At 38.6% G+C, this 27,733-nt stretch overlaps 1 protein-coding gene across 1 annotated transcript in view; it reads right to left on the reverse strand.

Moving 5' to 3' along the window:
• DNAH11 (dynein axonemal heavy chain 11) overlaps nucleotides 1-27,733 on the reverse strand; it is a 311,756-nt gene that overhangs the window by 108,991 nt on the left and 175,032 nt on the right. The window contains exons 50-55 of the mRNA XM_076006379.1: nucleotides 26,202-26,363; nucleotides 25,767-25,960; nucleotides 22,020-22,182; nucleotides 20,933-21,056; nucleotides 20,366-20,508; nucleotides 5,936-6,097 (exon numbers count right to left, since the gene is read on the reverse strand). Coding sequence (XP_075862494.1) covers nucleotides 5,936-6,097; nucleotides 20,366-20,508; nucleotides 20,933-21,056; nucleotides 22,020-22,182; nucleotides 25,767-25,960; nucleotides 26,202-26,363 — 948 coding nt within the window. The remainder of the gene's footprint in view (nucleotides 1-5,935; nucleotides 6,098-20,365; nucleotides 20,509-20,932; nucleotides 21,057-22,019; nucleotides 22,183-25,766; nucleotides 25,961-26,201; nucleotides 26,364-27,733) is intronic.

Raw genomic sequence — 27,733 nt, forward strand, 5'->3', positions numbered from 1 at the left:
ATAATGTATTTTTAAAGCAAAAGGTAAATAAATATAAGGTGATGCAAGTTCTGAATAGTCTCTGTTTCAAGTAGACCCAAGACACATGTGTATTACTGAATTGTGGGCTCAGAGAAAGAAAATTTATAAGGAAGTTTATATACACTTCATAGAAATCATAGCCCCTCGGGGACTTTATTTTTAAAAGAGCAAGACTTCAATAGAAACACGTGCAGAGATTCACTCCTGTCCTGTCTTGTATTCATGGGAACTAAAAATGCACACATACCTTTCTACGATATAGATAAATACTGCCTTGGCCAAGTATAACTTCCTTACAGGGGGAAAAAAAAACACACAAACCCTGGCCTCTGCCCAACCATGATCCTGATGAGGAGGCTCCTTGGAGGCGCTGAAAGCTCTCTTTAACAACAGTTTCATTTGTAAATCGGCGATGGAAGAAGTGGTTTCCGGTAGAGCTGGAAGTGGCCCGAGACAACTAGTCTCAATGGGGCAAAATAACTATTGTTATCGGGCTTAACAAAATGGCACAGCATGGGAGACTCGCGGAGCCAGGGAGCAGCTGGTTGTAATTCACACTGTTTTTCAGAAAACTCTAATCGTTCCAGAACAGACCTCTTTGATGACTGGTCTTCCCTGCATTCTCAATTTGTCACTTTCTCTTATGATAAGGTCAGTAGTGACAGCACTTCCTGACATTAACAGCTGTGGCTTTTAAAAGGGTCATTGTAGAACTACTAATTGCAGTAATTTCATTAGCATAAATTATTTATTCTGCCATTCATTTATCTCCAGTTTTCTTTGTGGGGGGGGGGATTAGTGGGGAGGAGAGGCTGCTAGCACAGTGACGACAGCACAGTGCTATATTTCTCACTTTGAGAGACATGCGGGAAGAACATCATTCCTGCTAGATTTGGGATCTTCATAAAAACCGGTTGATAACCATTTTGTAGTCATTTAGCAGCCAATCATAGTGAAGGCAAAAATAAAAATAAGCAGAGTGCTGGCATCAAATGATTACAGACCCGCAGTTTCCCCACTAAGATGCTTTGGAAACCCATGCTATCTCCAATGCATAATCAGATGCAAAGATGAAGCTGCTTTTCCTTACATTAAGAGAAAGCGTTTAATTTCAACTCTCTCCGTTGGCTCACTGTAAACACAAAAACATAAACAAGTCTCTGCTATGTGGTATGACGGTTCTCGGCAGTGGCAGTCTCTGCCACCCCAAATGCTCTAGCCACTCAAGCCAAGTGCTGAGTACATGCCCCTTGTTGAAAATGCCAGACAGCAGAGTCGAATGTAAAGGCCAGCCCTAAGTCAAATACCTTGTGTTGGGGATTTCATACCCACCCAAGGCCAGTGGGCTGTATTGGTCTATAATATTAAATTTGGACTTTCAAGAGTATTATATTCAAGGGAGGGAAGAAGAAAGGGCAAAAGAGAAACCTACAGATGAAAGAATCTACTCTCTCCTTTTTTTTGGAAGTTTAAGATGGGGCAGTTTTGTCACATATAATATCATATACCTATAGTAAGTCTTGAAAGTTTTCCTCAGAAATTATTTCTGTGTTAAATTTTAAATATGCCAAACTGCTGAGCTATATGATCGTTATTTGTGTTTTGGGGAGGGACTGGTGAAAGAGAACATGTTAATTAGATATTTGTTGATGGATGGTGGTTTAATAAATAAAGAAAACTTAATAATGCATAAAATAAGCAGTGTTGCATGTTAGCACCTGTCCTGGGAGCCTCGTGGTGCTTATTCACTCTGAGAAGATTCTGGAGGCAGCTAAGGATGCAAGGTTTAAATCCTAGGACTAGGCCAGATTTCCAGTTCTGAAAAACTGGGTAAGTTACTAAAGTCCCTTGTACTTCTCCTCCTGCCTACAAAACCACTCCTTTTTATTCTGTTTCTTTTCTTCTTTCACCGCTTTCAAAATAGTCAAACATTTGTGCAATAGTCAAGAGAAGTACTTAAGAATATGGGCTCTGGTGTCAAACTACACATGGGCCCCTGATCCGTGGTGTTATCTTGTGCACAGGCCTCCACGTGTGGGTTGGTGGGGGCAACGGTGGTGGAGAAACCAGTGGTCCCTCTTCATGAGATGGCGATTGGAGGTGGTAAGCAATGCAAATCCACAGTAGATACTGTGAGTATCTCTAATCTGAAAATCTGAAAACCTAAGCGGTTGCAAAATCTGCAACTTTTTGAGTGCTAACATGCTGCTGCAAGTGGAAAATTCCACATCTGACCTCATGTGATAGGTTGTGGTCAAAATGTGGTCAGAACTATGCTTCCTCTACAAAATTATTAAAAATGTGTTATAAAATTACCTTCAGGCTCTGTGTATAACATGTATGTGAAACATAAATGCATTTTCTGTTTAGACTTGGGTCCTGTCCCCAAGATATCTCGTTATGTAAATGCAAATGTTCCAAAATCCAAAAGAATCTGAAATCTGAAATACTTCTGATCCCAAGCAGTTTGAATAAGGGATAGTCAACCTGTATTAGTTTTGCTACAGTGGTGGTGGTAGCACCAGCAGTAGTTGCAGTGAGATTACTACCACTACACCATACAGCAACAAGTGTTAAAAATGCAGCACCAGAGTTTTCTAAATTGGATGTTGGCTGGTTTGTTGCTTTGTCTGGTGAATGCATTTTATTGTTAGATTGCTTATATTTTTCATTTTTTGTCTTTAATTCTGGAGTTTGACTACAAGTCAAAGACAAGACCAAGTCCAGCATAAGCCAATGATCTTCCAAATGAGTGTGCAGTCACTGAAAAAAATAGCTTTGTGTTTGGCACAGTATTTTAAAAATGAACCTGCAGACCACTGCAAAAACAAGTCTTTAAAGACAGCAGTAAAACAACTTTCTTATTTGAGTGGACATTTTCACGATCCATCTTGGAAAACGATAGTAAAACACATCATTCATAGGCTATCAAACGCCCCAAGTTCTGGATTAAAGAGTTGGTAGCATGACAAATAAATACATTTCACTGAAAACCCTGACAATATGGAGCTTGTGTCATTGCTTTTGAGTGGCATCACATCAGAAGGGTAGATGATTTTAACTCGCCAGTTGGTCAACATGCCTAAAAAATATGGCCTCCTTCACTTTGCTCAGATTCTGTACCATCCAACACAAATCTCACCCTTTCCTCAGACAGCTCATTATTTCATTTTCATTCAATAATTTCTCCTTTTATCTGGTTCTGCTTTCAAATATGATGATTCATTTTTTCCTTAAGAAGCAAAAACACTGCTTATCTTTTATCATTTTAGTTTCTCTTGCTTTTTGCCTCAAATGTTCCTAATTGGAACCCATGCACAAATCAGTAAAGTCTTCACCCAACTATTTCTCCAACATGCTTCCCATAGCTTTTCCAACTCCATTCCCAAGAATATTTAGAGGACTTTTCCTTCTCTCCTTACGCTGCCTCTTCTCATGTCTAGTTCCAAATCTCCTGTGAGAAGTAGTGTGTGTTGACACAAAGTCTTCAGATAAATACCAGGTGATACTTAAGTGTCAAACTGTTTTGGTCATTTGTTGTCAGCTGTCATTTAGCTCAGTATCAGGTAACAGAAAAATAGCACAAACATTTATTTAGATGTAGTCAACCCATACCCCTGGGTGCTGAGTGTGTACTGATGGAAAATTATATGTCAACACACACAAAACCGCTTGCCTTTAATGAATCCTTTCTCTGCGGCCAAAGGGGGTCACCTTGTATAAGTACCTTACACTCAGCAAATGAGGTCGATAATTAAGAAGTGCCTAAATTATGCTGATAACTTTCAGTCTGAATAGTGGAAATTAAAACTAAGGAAGTGATCAAATTAGTGCTCATTCACAAAATTTAAAAGCTGCTTTTGACCTCTACAGAAAAGAGACCACATGTTTCTAGAAGAACATGGACACATTGCACTCTGAATTATAATTACTGCTCCTGAGCAACAAATTAGGAAGGTGGGAAAGTTAAATAAGCACCTTGTACTGAAATGAAATCATCTGGCTAATTTGTTTCGAGGCATAATTCAGCTGAACAGAAATGGTAAAGTGCTTTTAAAATTCCTATTTGGCGCTTGGCATCCTATAGGAGGCGTCATGATACCATCTGATAGAGCTTAGCACCTGACAGAACCCTCTGGACTTAAAATGATGCAAGTCCCGCCTCAACCAGCAGATGTCAATGGTCACTGGCATATCAAAGCTCCCTCAGTGCCACTGTTCTCAGCCACCTCCACAAAAGAAAGCCTGCAGAGCGGCAAAGGGCAAGAACTTAAAAAAGTACCGTGCCAAATGCTAACTAATTAAACCATGCTACTAGCTCTTGTAATATATCCTACCATCTGAGAGAGTAACATTCAGAAACAAAGCATTCTCATGAAAGTCCTTTCTCTTCCTTACCTAACCAATAACTATTAAAAGACAGAAAAGTACCCTACAGAATTCCAGGGATGCAATGAAATTTGTGTTAATATGTATATGCCCATTATTTGTCATATTTGATGGTCGTCCAGATTTTAAAGTATAAAATATTTCTGGCAGCCTTTAGAAGAGATCATTTCTCATTTTCATTTATTTGTGGAAATGTTTTAAGTGTGTGTGGAGAAGACAGAAGTAGTTGGATATTCTAAAGCCTCTACCCTATACATATCTTCCAAATTAGATGTTGCTTCACAGTTCTTCCCTAGCAAGCCTGTACTGAATAACAGGATTAACAGACATTTTAGCAAAAGACTAAAGAAAAGGAGATTTCCCCCTACAAAATTCTGTAGGCTAAGTGAATACTGGACTGTGTGCTTACTTATATAGCTGCTTTTTTAAAAAAAGTAGAAGCAAAGGAAATATAGTATTATGAACAATAAAGCTAGCTGCATACCAAAAAGTAATTAAGTATGCAAATATGCCCAGATTTCTAACCATCTAGCCACCAAAAGATATATTATGCAACAAAATATAAAAGGATTACTTTGGAATGGTGGCAGTTATGCCTTTTGTAGTGGAGGAGGCTATGGTGGCTTGTTGCTGTTCCTGATAAACTTTCAACTAGGAACAGACATCATTCCTCATCTATCCCCTATTCTGTTTTTGGCTCTGAGAATCACTTTCAATGTTTGGCTTACCCTATGAACCTTTCACCTTATACGGTGGAATGAGAAGACAAAGTTCCCTGGGAAATGTTCACAGTCACCACCTTTCCAAACAATATCATCAGAAAGGCACTAGATACAAATAAAACTTCCTACCCAGGAAATCTAAATGATAACTTCATATTTAGGTCCTTTTACCCTTTGAATCTGCAAGCTTGATGGTTTTTTTTTTTTATTTCATGCAACCATTTTAAAATGTAATAGAAGGCACAAATTTCATCTTGAAGAAATGACAAACATAAACTCATAAAACATAAACCCATAAAACAAATAAGCAGATACACTGTTTGACTTCGTGGCTGTGCAATTTATGGAGGCTGATTTTTCACTTGTCAATACTGTTACGAGAATAATCACAATGGGTTGCTTTACTTTGTTAAGAAGCAAGCATAGCAAGGCTATGGGCGACTACCATTTTCGTTTGGATTTTTAGCTGTGGACTTAAAAGGATTTATTTTCAGTATGCCCCATTATGCTTTAAGGAAGTAATGTTCCTGGCCTTCTGGTGAGTCAGCACATGAGTAAGAAAACGCTCAAGGGCTTTGTGTGTGTGAGTGCATGTATGTGTGCACACCCCTCTCAACCTGGTGGGGAAAAAAGGTGAGTCATCATGATCCACGGAGTGTAAACTAACAGATGATTTTATTATCTGAAATAAATAAGGACAACTTTCCAATACGAGGTGTATTTTGGAAAGTATTTATTGAACAGTGTGTGTGCGCGCGTGCGCGCATGCACGCACGTGTGTGACTCAGGCTGACACGGCATACCTCAATTCCCTCGGTTTCCTCAATGAACCTCCTGCTGACTGAGACCAGAGCCTCCCGCGGCCATGCATGAAACCAGTCAATAGCCGTGCAGTTAACTATGGCTGGGAACTTCCGAGCTCTGACTCTCAGCGTGTGACCAACTGGAGAGAAACACAAAATGATCTGTGGAGACATGGGGCAGGGCAGAAACAGGAGGGTGATGAGTGAGCAGAGAATTACATTGCAATCTTAGACAATGAAAGAAAGGAGCGCAGCCAACCGTGACATTAAACGACCCTAAAGCACTACAGAGTGGACAGCAACATTAACCTCCTTGCTAATCAAAGTATAAACCTGTCCAAAGCGGCTGCTCCACTGCACACAGAAACATTGCTGTGCACCTCCCTTGAAATCTGTCCCTCTTCTCTTAAACCTTTTTGATGATTATCGCCAAAAATAGTGGGAAATTTTACTCATTTCAACTGCACAAATAACACTGTAACAATAAAAAAATAAAAATTAAAAGAAATCAGTGTGACACAATACCAACACTTCCATCATCTGTTTCCTTTCATTCTGTAATTCACCAGGCTCTATAAAACTGTGTACTAATACACTTTAAAAAATGTTTTATCATATTCAATGCTTACTATTTGTGTCTCCATTTAAAATAAAATATCTGCTTGAGTTCTCGCTTCACATTTGTAAAGGAATAAAAAAAAAAATGAGGTTTAAACATTCTCCTGCTGAGAAAATTTTGAGTTTCTGCTGTAAATCTGAAGTTTTTGGTAGCTATTTAATGATTGAAAAGTTCATTTAAACCTGAATATACTTCCATACTTTCTGTAGGCACACAAGGGATCCTCCTGTCAGGAGTGTCCGAGTTTGGCTATGACCGTGTGCCACAGGAACTCAGCAAGAGAAGAGCAAGAGAAGAGGTGGGCTGGATGGGACTCCATTTCTGTCCCTTCCTGAGAGTCCTTGCTGTGTCCTTGAGCATCAGAGGAGACACCTATGTAAAAGTGCTAAAACAAAGGAGGTGTTCAGGGAGCCTCCTTTCTTCCTCTGCTTTCCCTCCCAAATCCCTGTCAACTTGAGGACACTGGGGGAGAAATGTCAACTGGGGTAAGATCTGACAGGGAGAGCTTGGTTTCTTCTTCTCTAGAAATAGCTCAGTCTTGAGGATATAAGACAAAGTTTTGCAGCTCTCTCTCTGTCCCCTAATATTTCATGATCAGACAATGAATGAAGTCACTTTTCAAAGGATATCATTTTTTTGAACCTCTAATGTTTTTTTAAATCCACATCATAAAAAATTCCAGCATACATGAACCCATATCATACCTCATTTCACAGGCATTTTACTGTGTTTTATATACCATGTGTATTCAACAACTCAAACTGTGTAAATATTAAGATCTAAATGTTTTCTTCTATTGTGACAAAAACACACCCAGAGATCTACCCTCTTAACAAATTAAGTGTAAGTACAGTATTGTTAATACAAACATAATTTTGCATGGCAGATCTGTAGAACTTTTCCTTCTTGCATACGGAAACTCTTTACCCATTAAACAGCAACTCTCTATTTCTTCTTCCTTCCAGTCTCTGGCAGTCACTATTCTACTTTGTTTCCACAAGTTGGACTACTCTAGGTACCTCAGGGAAACATAATCATGCAGAAATTGTCCTCTGACTGGCTTATTTCAGTTAGCATGATGTCCTCAATGTTCATTCTTGCTGTGGGATATGATAGGACTTCCTTCTTTTTATGGTTGAATAATATTCTATTCTGTATATATACTATAATTGCTTTATATATTCATTTGCTGATAAACATTTAGGTTGCTTCCATCTCTTGTCTGTTGTAAATAATGCGGCAATGAACACAAGAATGTAGACATCACTTCAAGATCCTGACTTTAATTCCTTTGGATATATAACTAGAAGTGGGATTGCTGTATCTTATGATAATGTTTTTTGAGAAACCACCATAACTGTTTTCCATAGCAGCTGTGGCATTTTACATTCTTACCAATTCTTACCATTCTTGCTAAATGTTCTAGTTTCTCCACATTCTCACCAACACTTGCTATTTTCTTATTTTTTATGATGACTATCCTAACAGATGTGAGGTAATACCTCACTGTGGTTCTGATTTGTAGTCCCCCGATTACTGACCCGTTGAGTATTTTCTCATATACTTGTTGGCCATTTGCATGTCTTCTTTAGAGAAATGTCCCCTCAAGTCTTTTGCCCACGTTTAAATCAGGTTATTTTTTGCTCTTGAATTATAGAAGTTTCTTATGTTTTAAAAATATTAATCTCTTATATCAAATACATGGTTTGAACATATATCCTCTCACTTCATAGGTTGCCTTGAAACTCTGTTGATTGTTTCCTTTACAACGCAGAAGTTTTTAGTTTGCTATAGTACCACATGTCTATTTTTGCTTTTGTTTCCTGTGGTTTTGATGTCATATCAAAGAAATCATTGCCAAGACCAATGTTATGAAGATTTCCCGTGTTTCCTTCCAGGAGTGTTAGAGTTTTGGGTCTTACATTTAAGTCTTTAATCTGTTTTGAGTTGATTCTTGCATGGGTTGTTAGAGAAGGCCCAATTTTGCTTTTTTTGCATGGGTAAACTATTTTTAATGATGCATAAACTGATCACTTTTTTCATTATATTCAAGGTTCTAGTTACAAACTAAATAATTGCTCTAATATTGCATGTGTTAACAAGCCTCTACAATGCATAATTTTCACTTATATCTCAGTTCTTAGATTTCTCTTATTAGCCTTTTTTTTTCCCGTACTTGAAAATTTCCTTCTTTCCAAGAATTTGGTTTTCCACACCCAACTCATCTCTCATTTGTGCCAATTTTAGAAACTTAATTTACACATAATTGTAGCAAAGACAGAGGGAAAAAAGCATCCTTTGAGATCCCAAATATTTCAATGACTTCTACACTTAATTTATTTCTACACTTGTAATTGGCATAATAGCAGGTCTTAAGAATGTGTTAGAAAATAATGTAGCTGAACCATGTTTGCTTCAGGAAAAAATGATTTCCCTGAGTTACTTTAATGATATCCCTTATTTATTGAAAATGATAACAGTCATTTAAAGAACTATTTTTCTTTTTTATAATTTTACAATTGAAGATATTTTCTCCTGTGTTATTTATTTATTGCTTAAATAGGGATCTTCCCAAAGTTATTTAAAATTTCTCATGGAAGGAAGGGGACAGCAGGAAAACCAGTGGTTCTCAAAGGACTGTCTGGAGCTGGTTAGAAATGTAGTCCCTGGACTCATTCCAGATATAAGAAATCAGAAACTCTGGGGAGAGGACTCAGCAATCTGTGCTTAAAATGAGCCCTCTTATGTGATTACGATACCCACAGCCATAGCCTAATAGTTTTACATTTCCTATGAGTAAATGAAACATTTAGTTTTTCAATGCTTTTGCAGTTTGTGAAAAACAGGATCTAGGTCTCTACCAATGGAGTGCAATGGAAAATTTAAAGAATTTTAAATAAATAAGATAATCACAAATAATCTAAATTATATTGTCTAAACTAGACTTTAAGAACTAAATTTTAGGAATATACTTGATCCTTAGTAGTTCCTAAGAACAGAAAGGATCGTATCACACTAGCCTTGAGGAAGGCAATTATGGACCCGACTTACTGCTCTGTAATTTCTAGTTTTGCTAGAATCAAGCACATGGAAGAAGTCTCATGTGAAGTTTTTCCAGAAACCCACACTAATGGCTGGAAACCTTTGGTTATTCTGTTCTTTTCAAAAATAGTTTCCACAACTTTACAAATAACCTGAAGTAAACCCTGGTTGCCCCAAGGAACATTACTGTGGGGTGAAAATCATCCTGAATAATTTTCCTGTTATATTGCCTCTCTTATTTCATGAGAGATTAGCATAGCAAATGATGTATAGAAAATAAAAAAATGAAATAAATGACTGAAAAAAGAGTGTTGTCTATAATTTCCTGCTATTATGACATACAGGTGCATACTCATTTTATTCTACACCACAGGTGCTGCTGGTTAACGTCTGAAGTGACCACCAGGGGCCACCACACAGGCGGGTTAACCAGCATTCCACAGACTAACGGAAGCCCACGCTGCAGGGCCAGCTACGGGAAGCTCTCAGCTAACTTCTTTTTTCATCAACATAAATGGCTGCCTGGGCAGCATCATGGCCGGCAGACATGATTTTTCATTGGTGAAATGAGCAGTGTTCCAGATATCTGAGGCAAAACAGAAAAAAAAGTATGCATACCTCCACTGCTGGATGGGCAAAATTTAAAGATCTAGGTATCCTAGTAATTATATTCTTGGCAGTGGCTCTTCAGACTGGATCTTGACTAGTCCTGTGGTAAAACAGCTTATGGAAAGAGTCTGTCTTTTGATGTGATACCAATGAGAAGGTCAGTGGAATCCTCCCGTGGAAATATTGCCACATCTGCCCCAAAGGAACCATCGAAATAAGAGCTAGTCAGGTCGCCAAAAGGACAGAGTTGGGACCGCAACAAGCTTTCAGAGCAGTTCCTAAGTCTCGAATGTGTAAGCTTCCTTGTTAATCAATACACTCTGTGTAGCAGGCCTTACTCTGAGACATCCTTTCTGGGACGCATACCTTGAGTCAGGGGTTTGGGGGCAAGAGCCCCTCCCTCACCTGAACAGGTGTCATATACCTTGAAGTACCTAAATCCACTAAAGAATACCCTCAACCCCCAAAAGTTCCTGACAATTGCAAATGACCAAATTGGCTTAAGTGAGTTTCAAACAGTGGGGAGGGAAAGGAAAGTCAGTGAATAAAATAAAGTTAAAAATGCCTCCGGCAGCTGTGCTCTATTCTAAAAGCAAATTCTCACACATAAAAAGCAAACCCTGAAATCACCATCTATGTACTTCCTGCAGCTCTAACATTTGGGTGTCAGGAACTTGCTTTTGGAATCCATACCATAGAATTTTCTATTCTTTTTTTTTTCCCTTTTCCCCACACAGGTGTTATGACTCATTTATAAGAACCCACTTTTCACTGTGTTTCATAATGTTTCCATTTCTCTTAGATAAGATCCCATAGTAAGTACATATCTATTTGTATGTCGCTAACAGGACTCAGTCCATTTCATCTTGTAATGAAAATGCGATTTGCTACAGTCACTTTTTATTTTTTTCCAGTTGATATAGTTTATTCTCAGACAGTAGTAACCCTCCCATATACTTTAGAAGCTTCTATCCATAACTTACGTTTGCATTTATGCTCAAAAGCCTCAGTATTTTCCAAGAATAGTAAGGTCTGAATCTTACTGAGAGAACCCTCCTAGGAATGGAAGCTCAGTGCAGAAAATACTCCCTGTTCGACTCTTTCAGTCTCACTTTATCATCATCCTCTTATATTCCTCCCACCTAATAAGCTTTTAATTTCAATTATTTTTGAAGGATCCAACAGCATCTTCAACATACACACGTTCAATAGATTTTGATACTTATTTCCTTTTTAGATAGCACACAATGAAATAAATCATTCCCATGACCTTCAACTTGCAGATATCGTGGACATTACAGATTTTTGCTAGAGGTAACATTTGATGTCAGGGAGTTTTAATATCTCTCTTTCTTTTTTTTAAACAGCAGGGCTCTTCTAGTCACAAAGGAAACCGTTTGTGGAGCCCCAATAGACAGCAAAGAGCAAAGTTGTTCTGAGGGGGAAGGGCAGTGGGGAGAGCCCTCATCTTGGTTGCAATGCTCACATATTGTTTCCAGGCCAGTCTTCAGCCCACAACTACATATAACAGTTGTTTTTTTTCTTCCTCTGAAGAAAACCAGATGCATATGTTTTTACTGGATAGATCTGTATTTGAGCTGTGTCAGTCCGAGTTTCTGGTTTCTGATCAGTGCTGCTCTGCTAGCAGAGCAGACGGCATTTCTGCTGACACTACCTGGTAACTCTACCCACGTGGGCTAGAACAAGTCTCATCCTCTGCCGGCAAATCCCAAATGCTAACAAAATCGGATAGACGTGGACACACTTCTCAAAACGTGATGTTTAATTTGACAGAAGGAGTGATATCCTTTATTCTAGGATTAAGCTTTTGATGTCTAGTGTTACATTTTTTTTTTTTTTTTACAATATGATATGATGGAGAAGATTTCTACTCACTCTTTGGGACTCCTCCTGATCATTGTTTTCCTCATGCAATTTATTATTGTCCTGTCTTCTGCTATCTTGTGTATCCTATACGTCACATATACACAGTTGTAATTTTACTTGTGTGTGTAATTATTGGATTGACGTTTGTCTTACCAACAACGAGGAGGTTCTAGGTGGGCAGGGGCTGGATTGGCTCTTGCTCCCTGTCACGTCCCCAGGACCCAGCATGTCACAGGCACTCAATAAATACTTGTTCAATGATGAATGACTAAATGAATGGGTAAATAGATGGCAGTTTAAACAAATTCTTCCGGGCAAAACAATATATTGATATTTGCATCCTGTTTTTTTTAGATTTCGCTGTTGTATTTCATCTCAAAGGTGGTGAATCTCAGATACAGAGCATACGCTTGCACCCTTGTCTCCCTCTAAAGTTCTTTTCATTCTACCTATGTCAGATAATACCAGAAGGTGGGAGGCAGAGGCTAGAGCGCTGTATTCAGAGGCGTGGGCCCGAAAAGCAAAACATAACTTGCAGCGAGGAGAGTCACAGAGCCCCAGAACCAGCGCTGGCGAGCGAGCCACTAGAGTGTGTCTGGTCCCCATCCGTGCAGGAGTCAGCATGAGGGGCAGGAGGCATAAAGACCCCTGTCACTGATGAAGCCAGCCTAGATGGCCATCCACACAAGGGGAAGAAGTCGAATGCTCTGCTCCTCAATCAGGTAGATTTGGAGAGACTTGACTTTCTAACCTGGCAAAGGTAAGGTCCTGTGATATCCGATTTTCTGCTGGACGGGTGAGTGTTTCAGCTTTTTATACAAAATAAAAAATGTAGCATGAAAATTACGTGCGTTACTACTAAGCCTCTTGGCTTATGCCATGTGTGACTACGTTGATCCGCTGCTTGGAACCGAGCGCTGCTCAGCATTTCTGTTGAGACTCTCAGGTCCCCTAGATGTGATACAGTGTGAGCCAAGAGCAAATCACCCACCCTGTCTGTCATCAGACTCTGGATATAAATTTCTCTCTCTTCCATTCAAGAAGGAAGAGGAAGAGGTAAGAAGTCTAAATGGGACCTAAGGAAAAAAATACTATGAAACCAAGGAAAATTTCAAAAAGCACCCTGCATATTGAAAGGAAGATAATTCCTCTGAAGTCAACTTACTATAGGACTCTGAAGCAAAGAAGAAAAACTAACATGGCAGTCTCAAGCGGCTGGAAGGAAAGAAAATAATAGAAATTCTTAGTAAGAGAACAGGCCAAGATGAAAGGAGGAGATAAAAGAAGGGGGTTTTAGTGAGAACAGATATGGTAAACTGAAACACTTCTTCCTAATAATAATATTTAAAAATTAAAGCTATCCCAAAGCCAACATTTCATCTAATACTTAATAAGGAAAGCTGATGCTATCCAATTAAGATAAAAAATAAGATAAAGATGTCCGCTATGGTCATGTAGAAGTTTTAAATATTATTCAGAAATTATGGCTATTATAAAATACAGAAAAGTGGTGAATATTAAAAAGCAGGAATAAGAATTCAAATTGACCTGATGTCTACTCAGCAAACTCTAAAAAACAAAATGTAAAAGCTACTGAAATTAACGAGTGTTCAATGAATTGACTGGTAAAACAAACACATGAATAAATATCCATCCATCTCTCCATCCCTCCATCCAATAGCTTTCTTCTATCTCCATATGATGTTAGAAACTTGGTAGGAGTGAAAACGTCTATAAAATATTGAGAAAATAACTTAGTGAGAAGTGTGTAAAATGAATATGAAGATAATTAGTTGCTTTATCAAAGATATCTTAAAGATATTTTGACTAAAGGAAGAGATGTGCTACCATTTCTGGAGAAATGTATCTGATACATTAGCATGTATCAGATTAGCATCTGACCATTTCTGGAGAAATGTATCAGATTAGCATCTGATAGAGATGCTAATCTTTCCCACATTCATTAACAAATTTTAGGCAATTCTAATAATTCCCAACAGGATTAGCAGAATTTAACAAAGTGATTTTAAAGCTCATATGGAATATAAATGGGTAAGAACATCAAAGGAAAAAGAGAATATTGATAAAGAATTCACATTACCAGGAAATAAACCTTAAGTTATAATAAATAAAATAGTATAGGTGAATGAATGGAAATCTTCAATATTATAAATATATCCACTATCCCCAAATCAGTCTATTTTATTACACTTTTAAAAAAGTGTCAAATTGATTTCATAGTTAATCTGGAAAGTTAAAGATGCAAATAGTTAAGTAAACGTAGAAAAGGAAAGGGATGGAAAGAGAGATTATATGATAAATGATGTTGGGACTATTAAGGAGTGGAAAAGTAGAAAAGCTACCTTATATTCTGCACAAAAATCCAGGGCTGAACATTAAAAATAATAAATTATAAATTAATTTAAAGAAAATTCAGAATAATATTTTTATAATGATGCAGCATAAAAATGTTTTTCAAAAAAGCCTTAACACACAAAAGCCTTAGAGAAAAAATTTGACATTTTTAATGCATATGAATATAAAACAGAGTCATCATAAAGTTAGCATAATTATGATAAACTTTGATAAAAATGTAAAACACACAAGGATGTTATGGACATGTGAATATTATTATATAGGGAACTCCTATAAATCAATAAAAAATTTTAATAAACCAGTAGGAAATTTGGCAAAGGGTATAAGTGGATAAAGGCTATTTTATATAAATAGTTATTTAGAATAAAAAGTACATTTGAGTTAAATAGTTCACTCCCTATACCAAATTCTTGAATCACTTGATTTTATTTTCTGTGAAAACATTCTAATCAAAAAGGCAAAAAGGAAGGTAATTTAAGAAAACAGTGTGAGATGTGACCAAAAAATTTTTAGTTCTGAATATATGCTTTAAATGTGTTTGTATATAATCAGAAAGCTGTGAGAAAAATACCATTATGTTATCTCTAGACAATATAATTAAGGGTAGTTTAAAACATCTATGGTTCCTATCGTTCTATACTTTTATATTCCTAAATGAGCACATATTTCTTATTATCAGAAATAGATCTCTCTGGGTATACCTAAATAGAAAGATATATATTGAGACAGACAGATATCTAACAACTTGGGAAAGAATCAGGTGCTGCTACATAAATCAAGTGTCCTTTGCCCTATAGGATCAGATGGCCAGGAAGGAAAACAGGAAGATATTCAGCTGACTAAAGTCCACAGGAGAGAAGAGAAAAGTGCTATATGCTTTAGTTGTAAACAAGAACTGTGTAGGAAAAGATGCATGTATACAAATGAAGGAGAGAAGGCATTTGGCATTGTTATTCATCAGCTTGGATTTGAGGCAATCCAAGGACACACATCTGATCATCGTTAATGGGAACTGCCCTGTGGCATTCAGAGGTCACGTTTTGCATGCCAACAGGTTCTCACTGTCCCTGCATTCTAAATGGGAGCCGACTCTGGGTGGTGAGCATGGGTAATGGGGTGGCAACTTCACATCATTGAGCCTGACCTGCCAGGTGTGCTCACCAGCCCCTCTAACACAGTTAGCTTCCCACGTTGCCCAGCTTGGAACACATGCAAAGAAGACACGGGCTCATCAGAAATTCTCAGTCTTTAGTACACACTGGTGAATAGCACGATGTCTGAAACTAACATAGAGTAACTTGAAATTCTATTTTAAAATCCCAAGGATTTGTGGGTAATATATATGAACCAAAAAGAAAGAAGGTGCCATTTTCAGGCTAAAGGACAACCCATTCTTTGCCATAATAGTGCTCCCTCAGGGTAAAGAGGTCATGGCACCGACCGTGAACCTTTCTCATGATGCATCAAGCTAAGTGACAAGGCAAAAACAGGTCGGAAGTGGGATCCTTTCTTCTGAGGGAGATATTCTATTCCTCCTTATCATTAGAAACAAAACAACACAACCTCCTACTCATTTAATAGGGAAGAGATGGACTATTCAATTAATAGACCTGTGACAATGTGGGAAATATGATCCATATCTAACTCCCAAATAAATTCCAGCTTGTACTGAGTTAAATAATAAAAATGAGACTATAAAAAGGATTAAACAATAGACATGAATATGAAACTTATCTCAGTTTCAGTAAGGCCTGCCTATACATAGATTCAAAGAAAACACATGAAGGAACAGACTGATGGATATAAAAATATAAAAATGTAAAACGTCTGTATATCATTTTAGGTTATATGAATATTAGTAAGTCCAAGGAGAAAACCATATAATTATCTCAATAGATGCTGAAAAGGAATTTACTACGTAGGTACTTCTTTGACAAGGTATATATCCTGAACAAAAGCCAACATAAGACATTACAGTGAAAACATTAGAAACATCCCCATTAAAGTAACAATCAAGACAAAATTCCTACTAGCATCATTATTATTTAACATCGTTATGTAGTATCATTGTACAGTGCAATGAGGGATGAGAATAGATAACATAGAATAGTAGGAAAGACAAAATATCTTCACCTACAATTTATATGGTATCAATCAACTACCAGAAACTATAAGAAAGGCAGTAATGTACCTTGTTATGAAGTTAAAAATCAATATCCCTCCTATCTACAAATAATATGCCATTACAAAACTTTATGAAAGAAATATTCCTTCTATAAAAGTGATAAGACTTCATATCATAAAGATTAAATTCTCCCTAATATAAAATAAGCATTCAGTGTGATTTCAATCAATGTTAAAATGGAGAGTGCTTAGAATTTGACAATTGATTCTAATGCTTATCTAGACATACAAATATCTGAGAATAACTAGGAAAAATTTGACAAGAAAGAGCAACTGGAAATTAAAATATATAATAAATATATATTTACAAATTTTTTACTAATAGTCACTAATTTACACAGTGCAAATCTCATATCAGTAGTAGAGATTTAGCAAGAAAAGTGAAGAGAAAATTTGTAAATAGACCCAATTAATATGGCTTTTTGGTGAGTACTAAAGGTGGTACTTGAAACCAGAAAGAGAGAAATACATGGTGTTGAGGTAAAAAGAGCTTTTTTGGAAAAATAACCTTCAACTTCTCAGCTCATTCTTTACCGTATGTAATAAGAAATACCGTGTTTCCCCGAAAATAAGACCAACTCATAAAATAAGCCCTAGCAGGATTTCTAAGCAATTGCGCAATATAAGCCCTACCCCGAAAATAAGACCTAGTGATGGGTGTGGCTACGCAGCGTATCTGCACAACCCATGCATTTCATTGCAGAGCGGTGAAGAGAAGCAGCCCTTCTCATCTGCCCCATGATAGCTCTATTGCTCAACATGAGAGATTGGGGTCAATGGTTCCAAAGGAAATAGAGTTGCAAGAAATTCAGGATGGAATTCGGGGTTTGGAGAGTTATGATGATGTTCCAGAAGAAGACGACAACTTAACTACATTTGAACAAATGTAGATTGTCGCACCATACTTAAAAAAAAAAAAAGAACACATCCCCTGAAAATAAGCCCTAGGGTGTTTTCTTGAGGAAAAATAAATATAAGACCCTGTCTTATTTTCGGGGAAACATGGTATATTCCAGAGGTAGCAAAGTTTTAAACATAGAGCCTAAAAGCATATAGGCACTGAAATAACTGATATTTTGCTTTCTAAACGATTCCAAAATCCATTTCCAATCCTACTCATAAAGGCAATATGTCAAAATCAAGTATTCATATCCCTCCACCCTCCCAGACTGTCTGGGAGCTGGAGGCAGCTAGAGCCAGTAAGATGTCAGCTTAGGGTTTTGAAGGGAAACTTAGGTTTCCTGATACAGATAGCTTCCAGGTCCTCTTCTCCCCACCCTTCCTCCTGCCTGGACTATAAACCTACTGTCCGTGATCAGTAGACAAAGGCCTTAGGATGAAAGCTGGCAGAAGGGAAGACAAGAAAAGCATCTCCTCCAAGAGGTCTCTAAGGATGCTATAGAGCCAATCTGGACTTACTGATGTAAGAGGCTTTAAGAAACTAGTGTGTTTTCTCATTTGTAGCCCAACTGAATTCCAACTGCTTCTAGTGAAGATAATCTTGGAGAATAAAATATTTTTCTACACTTGCAAGAAACCCCTGATTAATATGTAAACCTTAATAAAATGAAAGTTATAAACCAATAAAGCAAACATGCACCATATGTACATTAAAAAAACAGACAAAAGAACAGGAAAAATATGAGATACATATATAAGCCTAATTGCTTAAATACATAGAACTCTTATAAATAAAAATATGCAAAATTCAACAGAAAATGGGGCCCTTTATGACTCAACCTCAGGAATTACTGAGCATCACTCTGCCATACTCATACAGTCATAAGCCCACCCAGATGCAAGGAAAGGGGATCCAAATGCCTCATCAGTACGAAGAGCATCAGATAATTTGCAGGGTTGTTTTAAAACCACTCGCTGTAGCTATCGAACCTAGCAGTTCCCCTTCTAGGAATTGATCCTGTAGAAAGAAGCAAGCATAATTGAGCATAAACAATGTATGTAAAGGATGCTCATTTGAACATTGTTTTTTATATAACAATGGCTTTCAAATTTTATCATGCCTCCAAATCGCCTGGTGGGCTTGTAAAAACAGATTTCTAGGTGCCACCCACAGAGCTCTTGATTCAGCAGGTCTAGAGTAGGGCTGAAGAATTTTTATTTTTTAAATGTTTCTAGGTGATGTAGATTCTGTAGCTCTGAGAAACAGACTTGGAGAACCACTGATTTATAACATTACTACCTCAAATTTTATTATCGTATTTGCTTTCCCATTCCATCAAGAAAATTTGATTCACATATACCACACTGGAACAGAAAGAAATCCCTGGCCTTGTTACTACCTGGTAAACCTACCCTTAGGCATATTTTTGATGGGGAGAAAACGCTTTGTGCAATCGAACCTTAAATTTTAACCTCAGCTCAGAATTGCTCAGGAAGTTTATTGCAAAATTTGAAATAGTAGAATATTAGAGAAACTTAGTTACTGTGCGCTTTAACCTCCATGCATAGGTATATTTATGGCAAATGCCAAAGCCCCATCTCCTTTTCTTAAATGCCCCTGGCTCTATAGCCACCACAGAGACTGATACTGACTTGACAGGCACAGCAATACTAGAAGTAGCAAAGTAGTGGCTTTTCTAGGTTACTAACCATTTCTATACTAGGAAGCCTCAATTTTCCCTGACAGCATTCTTAAATTGCCTTCCTGCCATGAGTTTGCAGAAGTTTCTTATTTTCTAATGACACTTAACCTTTACTGATGCTGTTATTTGGTTATATTATGTCCCCCTATGTAATACACTAAAGCAGCAGTCCCCAACCGTTTTGCCATCAGGGACCGGTTTCGTGGAAGACATGTTTTCCACGGACTGCGGGTGGGTGGGTGAGAGGAGCTCAGGAGGTGATGTGAGCCATGGGGAGCAGCTGTCAATACAGATGAAGCTCTGCTCGCCTGCCCCTCACATCCTGCTGTGTGGCCCAGTTCCTAACAGGCCACAGACCGACACCGGTTCACGGCCTGGGGTTGGGGACTGCAGCACTAAAGCATAGAGCAGCCTATGGGGAAGAACATTAGGTTAATCCTTGAGAACATTCTAAATTACTTTCCCTGAAGCACTGACATCACAGTCACTTCCTTAATTCAAAACTCTCCCCACTGCTCACTTCATGATTTATGAACTCCTAATCTCTTCCCAATTAACGTTTCCAGACTTATCAACCTCATTCTCCCTACAAGGGATCTACATTCCAGGTCTTTCAAAATATCTCAGGTTTCTCCAATTATGTACCATACAGTCAGTCCACCCTTGCATCAGTGCTATTTCTTGTCTCCCTGAATTCTGATCCATGCTTGACACGCAGCACATCACTTTCTCCAGGATGTCCTGCTCCAGTGGGGAAGGATGCCTCCCTCCTCTGCAACCCCCCAGTACTATTTACATTTGTCTTGTACGACAATTATACTTGTGATGTCTCCTGCCTCCCCTAACAGTGGAAGCTGGTTGAGGACAGAGATCATCATGTGCAGCTCAATTGCAGACTGCACACACATTCAGCACGATGCTTTGTAGGAGTCCAGCATCACGGGAGAACTTAGCCAGGCACACCCCAGACACAGGCATATAAAAATGCCCATGTCCTTTCCAAATGATTCACTCAAATTCAAACTCATAAAATGAAACCTGAAATAGAACCATATCATAGTTCCAACAGCAGGTTTTAAATAATATGCAAATAGACCAAGCGTTTCTTACTTTGAGCTGTAGTCGTACCCTGGCCAGGAAAAATTTCCAACAATTTTCTCTGGAGTCCACCATGCCCAGGCCACGAACTTCGTTGTGAATTCCAGAAATTATCTTGTCCACATCTTCATCACTGAACAGATCCGGGATTTCTCCTGCCCCCAAAAGGAATGAGAATTCCTGAAGGATAGCACCTATTTACATTTTAGACGTGACTTTTTAATGTTCAAAATGCTTTATAAGTCAAAATTCAGCTTAAATGATAAGAGTTTGAAATCAGAAATGCCACTTTTTTTCATTTTGCATTTATAAGACATACAGCACATTAAAGACAAGCGACGACGAACACACCTACTAAACCCATACACGTAGGAATAACATTTACTTCCGGGAAGGCCTTCTCATCCATAAGCAGACTAAGAAAGCAATACACCTCAAATTAGTTAGGTTTATAGGTTTCTCCCCAAAGACTCCCCAGCAAACATCTCAAAGACAAATTATCTCTCCTTAAAGTTCACTGAAACTACAGATAATTTGTCATTGGGGAAGATCTTTCAAGGAATGCGTTGGTTTAATCACCTGATGCCAGCAAGTCATTAATCAGCACAAGAAAGCTCTCATCTAGAACCTGGGCATCTGTCAGCAGGAACACAGTGGGCATGTTCTTGGCTCCAGCTCTGATGTACAAATTGGCAAGATCTACCTGTAAGGAGAGGAGGCCATCATTCATGCTTTGCTAAAATGCTGACGTGGCATTGGGAGTACGCGTGTGAGTGCTGGGAAGAAATGAGTAACTGTAACGCTATAGCAGCGTGGGGGGCCTTTCCTCTGTGTTTACTATTCTCTCCTCTTGGGGACCCAGGGATAGGGGAAAACAGCATGACATCACCTCCTTTTCTGGCATATAATGATGAGTGTCATGTTTGTGGCTTAATGGAGCAAACGGATGAAAATAGGCTGCTGGTGAAAAACTCGCTCGTAATAGAGTGGAAATGAATTCAGCGACGCCTCTGTCAAGCAACACAGCAAAGGGAAGTCTTCTATTCATTTCAACAATTGTCTGCTGCACTGCAAATTGTTTCTGTTTATTTATTTGGTCAGTAATATTAAAAGCAAGTCATTTTTCTAATTTAAAATAGCACTTGCCACCAACTATCAGGCCCATTTTGCAAGTACCGTTGTGATTAAAAAGCCAAATTATAAAAATATATGAGAGTTTCTTGAATTTCCTATTTTCATTGCATTTTATTCTCATATTCTTATCTGAGGTGGGAGAAATCTATTTGTACTTGCAAAGAAATCATCTCCTCCTTCCCCCATCTGTCAGATAGGATCGCTCATAGTGATGAGTAACATTGGGTCTGGTTAATGCAAACTCAAAATATATTTGTGTCATCAAGTATTTAATAAAGTATTTTCTGAGCCAGGTTTATGGGTTATTAAACCTATCAAAATTTATGGGAATTTATTATTAATAACTTGATCATAAAGACAAAACAGCCAAAGGTGAGTCATTACTCTAAAGAGCCTTCCTCTCCCGCACCAACCATGGGGAGAGGCCTTGGCCAAAGCTGGAGTCACAGCTGACACGGGCGCGCTGTCAGCTTACGCTTTATCTATCCGCCAGACAGAAGGGCTAGAAGTACTGCCTAGCTCAGTTACTCACCCGAAGTTCTTGGATTCCGTAGCCTTGAGTAAGAGTCACCTGAAAGACGTCCAGGCCGCAGATGTAAGCCGCCAGCCGAGATAAGCTCTGCTTGCCACTGCCCCCTACTCCAACCAGAAGGGCGGAACCCTGGGGGGTTCGTAAGATCCGGCTGATGCGACACCTGGTGACAGAAGGAACAAGCAGCCCACGGCAGCATGAAATCCAAAGTGCCACACAATTCACAATTGCAAGGCTGTGGAAGCAACCCAAGTGCCCATCAACACATGAGTTGATTAATAAAATGTGGTATATGTATACACCATGGAGTACTAACTCAGCTCTAAGAAACAATGGTGATATAACACATCTATTTTCTTGGATAGAGCTGGGACCCATTCTACTAAGTGAAGTATCCCAAGAATGAAAAAACAAGCACCACATACACTCACCAGCAAGCTGGTATTAACTGAGCAGCACCTAAGTGGACACACAGGAATTACATTTATCGGGTATTGGGCAGGTGGGGGGGGGGCGGGTATATACATACATAACCAGTGAGACGTGCACCGTCTGGGGGATGGACACGCTTGAAGCTCAGACTTGTGGGGGGAGGGAGGGCAAGGGCATTATAACCTTAAAATTTGTACCCCCATAATATGCTGAAATAAAAGAAATAAAAAACAAAACAAACAAAAAAATCTAAAGTGCACTAGGGCTGTGTGTGTTGCTTATTTTCAAAATAAATATTTGGAGACCAATTTCCCATTTTTATTGGAAGCCGTTAGCCCTTGTTCACATGTTTCCCCAAACAGATGCTGCCTGCATCTTTGCCCTGGAACCATTTGCCTAACAAACTTTCCCGTGCTAATAACATTTTGGACTCTCTTATGGCTTATTACTCACCACGAAAATTCAAAAAAAGAAAACATACACAAGGCCTTGTGTCTAAACTTCAAGATGTTTTGATTAACAACAAAGATCCCAATTCTCCACCAGCATCCAAGTATGAGGATATCCAAGGGGGAAGGTCCTTGTGCCAAAATCTTTGCTGTAGAATCACTTTGTAAAGAATGGATTTGTTTGGACTAACAAGTATGTCCGTGTGATTTACTCTGTAGATTAAACACTTGCCCCTTAACATGATTTTTACTTCCTTCAACACTAAAGCCTTCCTTGTGCCTATACCATTCGAGAATAATTTACTGAAGCCATTCAGTGCCATAAAGTTAAATTTCCAGGAAAGCCAACTAATTCCTTGTTTTATAGTATCCAAGAGATTCTGAATGCTTAATCTATTGATGTTATTTGCTACATTTCACAGTTATGAGTAAATTGGCTTTAATACTGGAAAATATGGGTTCACTTTAAGAAATAGGTCAAATAGGTCATAATTGTTATAAACATTAAGAAAGCTGGCCAGGCGTGGTGGCTCATGCCTGTAATCTTAGCACTCGGGGATGCCGAGATGAGAGGATTGCTGGAGGTCAGGAGTTTGAGGTTGCTGTGAGCTAGGCTGATGTCATAGCTCTCTAGCCCGGGCAACAGAGCGAGACTCTGTCTCAAAAAAAAAAAAAAAAAAAAAAAAAAAAGAAACCAAGAAAGCAAAATGTAAGCATATAGATACCCAAATGCCACAAGTTCCATGCCATTGTGTTTGCTGTAGGTTGCTTTTCTGAAATGAACTTGAACTTCAGGCCCTGAGTGAGCCACACAGATTTTTTTTTTCCTTTTCTTTTTTTAAAATAGAGATTTAAAAAAATAATAATAATAAAGTTAGGGTCACTTATAATAGGACCAGCCTGTGTGGACATCTCTTGAAAACCTCCGATAAGTGAAAACACGGGTTATTTTTACAAGCTCAGTCACCTCATTAAATTTTACCTTACATAACCACATAACAAAACCACCTTGGGGAAGGCTATAAACTGACTCTGACATGCGAGAAACCCCAAGCTACAAAGCAGGGTTTTCATTTCATTTTAATGTATGCTTTGAGGTTTTTCCCTCACAAGATTCTCTGAGTGGCAAAGTCTCTTTCAACACCACTCAAGGACACGCTCTTAAATCACCCCTAATGCTGCGTAAATCAGCTTCTAGCTGATAATCACCCATCAAAGCAGCAGCCTTACCTTTCGGCCATGGAGAATTCCACACCGAGGGATTACATGGGAGACTCTTTCCCTCAGTGTCCATGGGGGGGCGGGGAGGTATTTCACCTGTGCCCCAGCACACAGTATATTTTAACCCACCCAGAAACAGTGTCGCTAGCAATTCTTCTAACACCACGGTCGTGGATTCCAACTGTCTATTAATCAGAGGAAGCGTCACAACTGCAAAGGGATCAATAAAACTATCAATACTTAGGAGGCTTGTCACAAGGGATGACTGGGAGGACTCCAAAATTTCCCTAGGCTCTGGGGCTAACCATTTTAAAGATTAATTCTTCCAAAAATTGCATTCTCCACGTTTTTACCTCCACTGTTTGGATTCCCCTTCTGTCCTCCTTTTTGTTTTTAATGATGATTTCTTTGTCTTTTTCTTTTTTTTAAAAAAAATATCTTTGCCCATTTTCACTTATTAGAAAGGCCCACGAGAGGTGATGGTGGCTGGGACTGGAGAGCAGTGTTGGATGCAGAGATGTGATCGACTTTCTACACAGCAGGGCCAACAGCGAGCTGTTTAGACTGTACAACACGCTGCACCATCCCCACGCTAAAATCCATCTGACGGCTCCTCACTGCGTTTAGAATAAAATCAAGACTCCTCACCCTGGTTACAAGGAAACATCCTGCCTAAGGAAGGTCAGTTCCTGACTCTCTATATCTGTCATATTTTCCTCTGTGCTGCGGCCACCCCGATCCTGTTTCTCAAACATTCCTGCCCCGGGGCCACATGGAATCTGCCCTCTGTCTAGAATATGCTTCCTCCTTTATCTTTCCATACCTAGCTCTTATCATTTAGATCTCACTTTAAATGTCACCTCTTCACGTAGATGCCCAGTCCCTCCTTGGAATCCACATAGTTTATTTCTCAGAGTCAACCTATTTTATCCTCAGCATGACACATCACCTTCTGACATTTTCTTGCATATTGGTTTGGTTATCTGTTTATGTCCTTTATAGCGTGTGCATCAATAACACTTAAGGTTGATTAGAGAAGGGACTGGACTGTGTTTGTTTGCTGCTATATTCCAGCAACCAGAAAAATGTCCCGCTGGAGGTGGGCTGCAGATAGCTGCATGGTCTGTGCACTGCACAAGGTCTAGGGGGTGAGCAAGAGCTGTGTCAGCCAAGCTCTACCTGAGGACAGGTACTTTTTTCTAATTTTCTGCCAGGAAAACATGTCTCTGCCTTCCCCTTTCTTCTAATTTGCCCAAAGGTACCAAAAAGGCTGGCAATGTTCCTATCTGGCACTCGGTAGACACTCAGTAAAACCTGCATAATCAATGAAAATCAGTTTGATTCCTGTCCCTGCCACTTACAAACGATGTGATTGAGAACAAGTCACTTATGTTCCTCTTCCTTAATATTTAAGTGAAATCATGGATGTGATGGCACTTCGGAAAGTAGTGTGCCTATCTATGTAAGACATTATTAAACTGTGATGTAATTAATAACAAGGCTTTTATCTTTTTATATTATATGATAAACAATGCATAAGAACTGGTAGAGTTCAGAGTGCTCCGTATGATCTATTGAAAAATAACAATTGTGGATACCAGTCATTCTTACTTTGGTGAAAAAGCATCACGACTAGTCAACTCACACATGTTGCATGGCATCTTCAAATAAAACCAGGTGCATGGTAGCATTTAGCTCGTTGTAGTTGTCTAAGGTTTCTGTAAGAATCGTCTTCAGCACTTCCCAGTCCTTCACTGGCATGTAACATGGGTCCTCCCTGCCACTAGCAAAGTGGCAGTAAATGAGGGGCTGTTGAAGCAGCACGTGACTGTCTACACCCTGCAAGAGGAGAAACAGAAAAACACGGTGTGTCAACTAGCCAGAAAGCTTCATCCGGAGGCAGAGTGGCCTATTAAAGAAAAGCTTGTAGATTCAACTGTGGGTAGGTAGGTGGAATGTTCCTAAGCACAGACCAACTATTCTGCACTCACAGTGGTTGTAGAAAGATAAGCCCTTGTATGCTTCACTCATGCTCTTATATAACTTCAGCCCCGGTGACCTCTGACATTCATACACTTACTTCAAAATATTTATAAGCTGTTTCCAGTATTTTTTTCTGAAACAAATCACAATCTTCTGTGTCTATCAGTTTGTCTCCATAAACACGGGAAGATTCGTGAAGCCACAGGCGAATTAAATCATTTGGGCCTTTTAAACATTCAGGAGAAGCAAATAAAATGCCCTACAAGGCAAGAATTCATTCAGAAGCTGATGACATTCCAAATACGTTTTTCTTAAACATTTTTATAACTATAATCCAAATTTAGCAAATTAAGTTAAAAGAAACATAAATGGTAATATATGTGTGTACATATAAATGGTAATATATGTATGTATAAAAAGAGGTTTACCCTCTGATGAGCAACATTTTAAAAATTTAATTTCATTCTATCCATTTTAGGAATGCATCTAAGACCATATTTCAAGGGCCAGCTCAGGAGCTAAAATACCCCAACTGAGTACTTGTGCCTGAGCTATTGAGTCCCTCCACTAGACTAAGTTTACAAAACTAAAGTACAAACAGCTAACACGAAATCCACAAAATCTAAACCTTTTTTCACTCTAAAATCTATAGAGATCCATCAGTCTAACCCATTCACTTCACAGATGAAGAATTGAAGACCAAAAGTAAATTGCCCAAATTTGCAGCTTATGGGTAGATCTGGGTCTAGCGCCAAAACACTGTGACTCCCACACCCCTCAACACTGCCTTTGCTATCTTGGATTCATATATACCTGCTCTTCATGGAGAGAGTCTTCCTATCTGGGAATCAAAGGAGAACGGCAAGGGAATTGCAGAGTATTAAGCTGCAAAAGGCTAAAGAATTCCTTGGTGGCATCAGGTGCCACTGACAGACTGGGTATGAAGGGTGAGCAGGTAGGTCTCATGCCCCATTTCACCTATAGCCTCTCCCCCTTTTTCTTTTAATCACTTTATTAAGCATAGTCTTTCTGGCAGGTACGATATAGGCATAAAAAGAAATGGTCCATTCTGTTAAGAAGCTGTTGTCTAATGCTGTGTTACTGTTTTGAGGCAGCTGTGGAATGATTTTGAAAAGAGGGTTATAAAAAATGTAAAGAAATCCTATGAAGTTTTCATACTTAACCCTGCACTATCTTTCTCACAAAAGAACTTTAAATCATAAATAATTTTCCATCTACTTTTACTGGATGGGGTAAGACTATATTAGTTGGATTTTTAAAAAATTCCAGACTTTTAATTCCCTCTTCAGAATTTCCTTTCTAAATCAAATATATAAACACACTGTCCTTTTACCAGATAAGACAGGTACTTTTCAATGTCAGATTAAAATGATCTAGCAATAGAAATTAAAAAATTGTAATTTCTATTAAAATATGTATAAAAATCACACGTTTTATGCAAGAACATGACCAATTATCCCTATTACTTGGCACTCAAATAAAATAAGCACTACCTGACTCACTCACTCAATCTCTTGTGAGAGTCCAGATTTCTACCTGTGTCCCCATTGCTAAGTTACCGTGTGCCATGATCTGAATGGCCCGTGCAACGTTAAGTGTTGAAACTTA

This window comes from Microcebus murinus, chromosome 9 (genome assembly GCF_040939455.1).
Source record: "Microcebus murinus isolate Inina chromosome 9, M.murinus_Inina_mat1.0, whole genome shotgun sequence".
In the NCBI taxonomy this organism is placed as follows: domain Eukaryota; kingdom Metazoa; phylum Chordata; class Mammalia; order Primates; family Cheirogaleidae; genus Microcebus; species Microcebus murinus.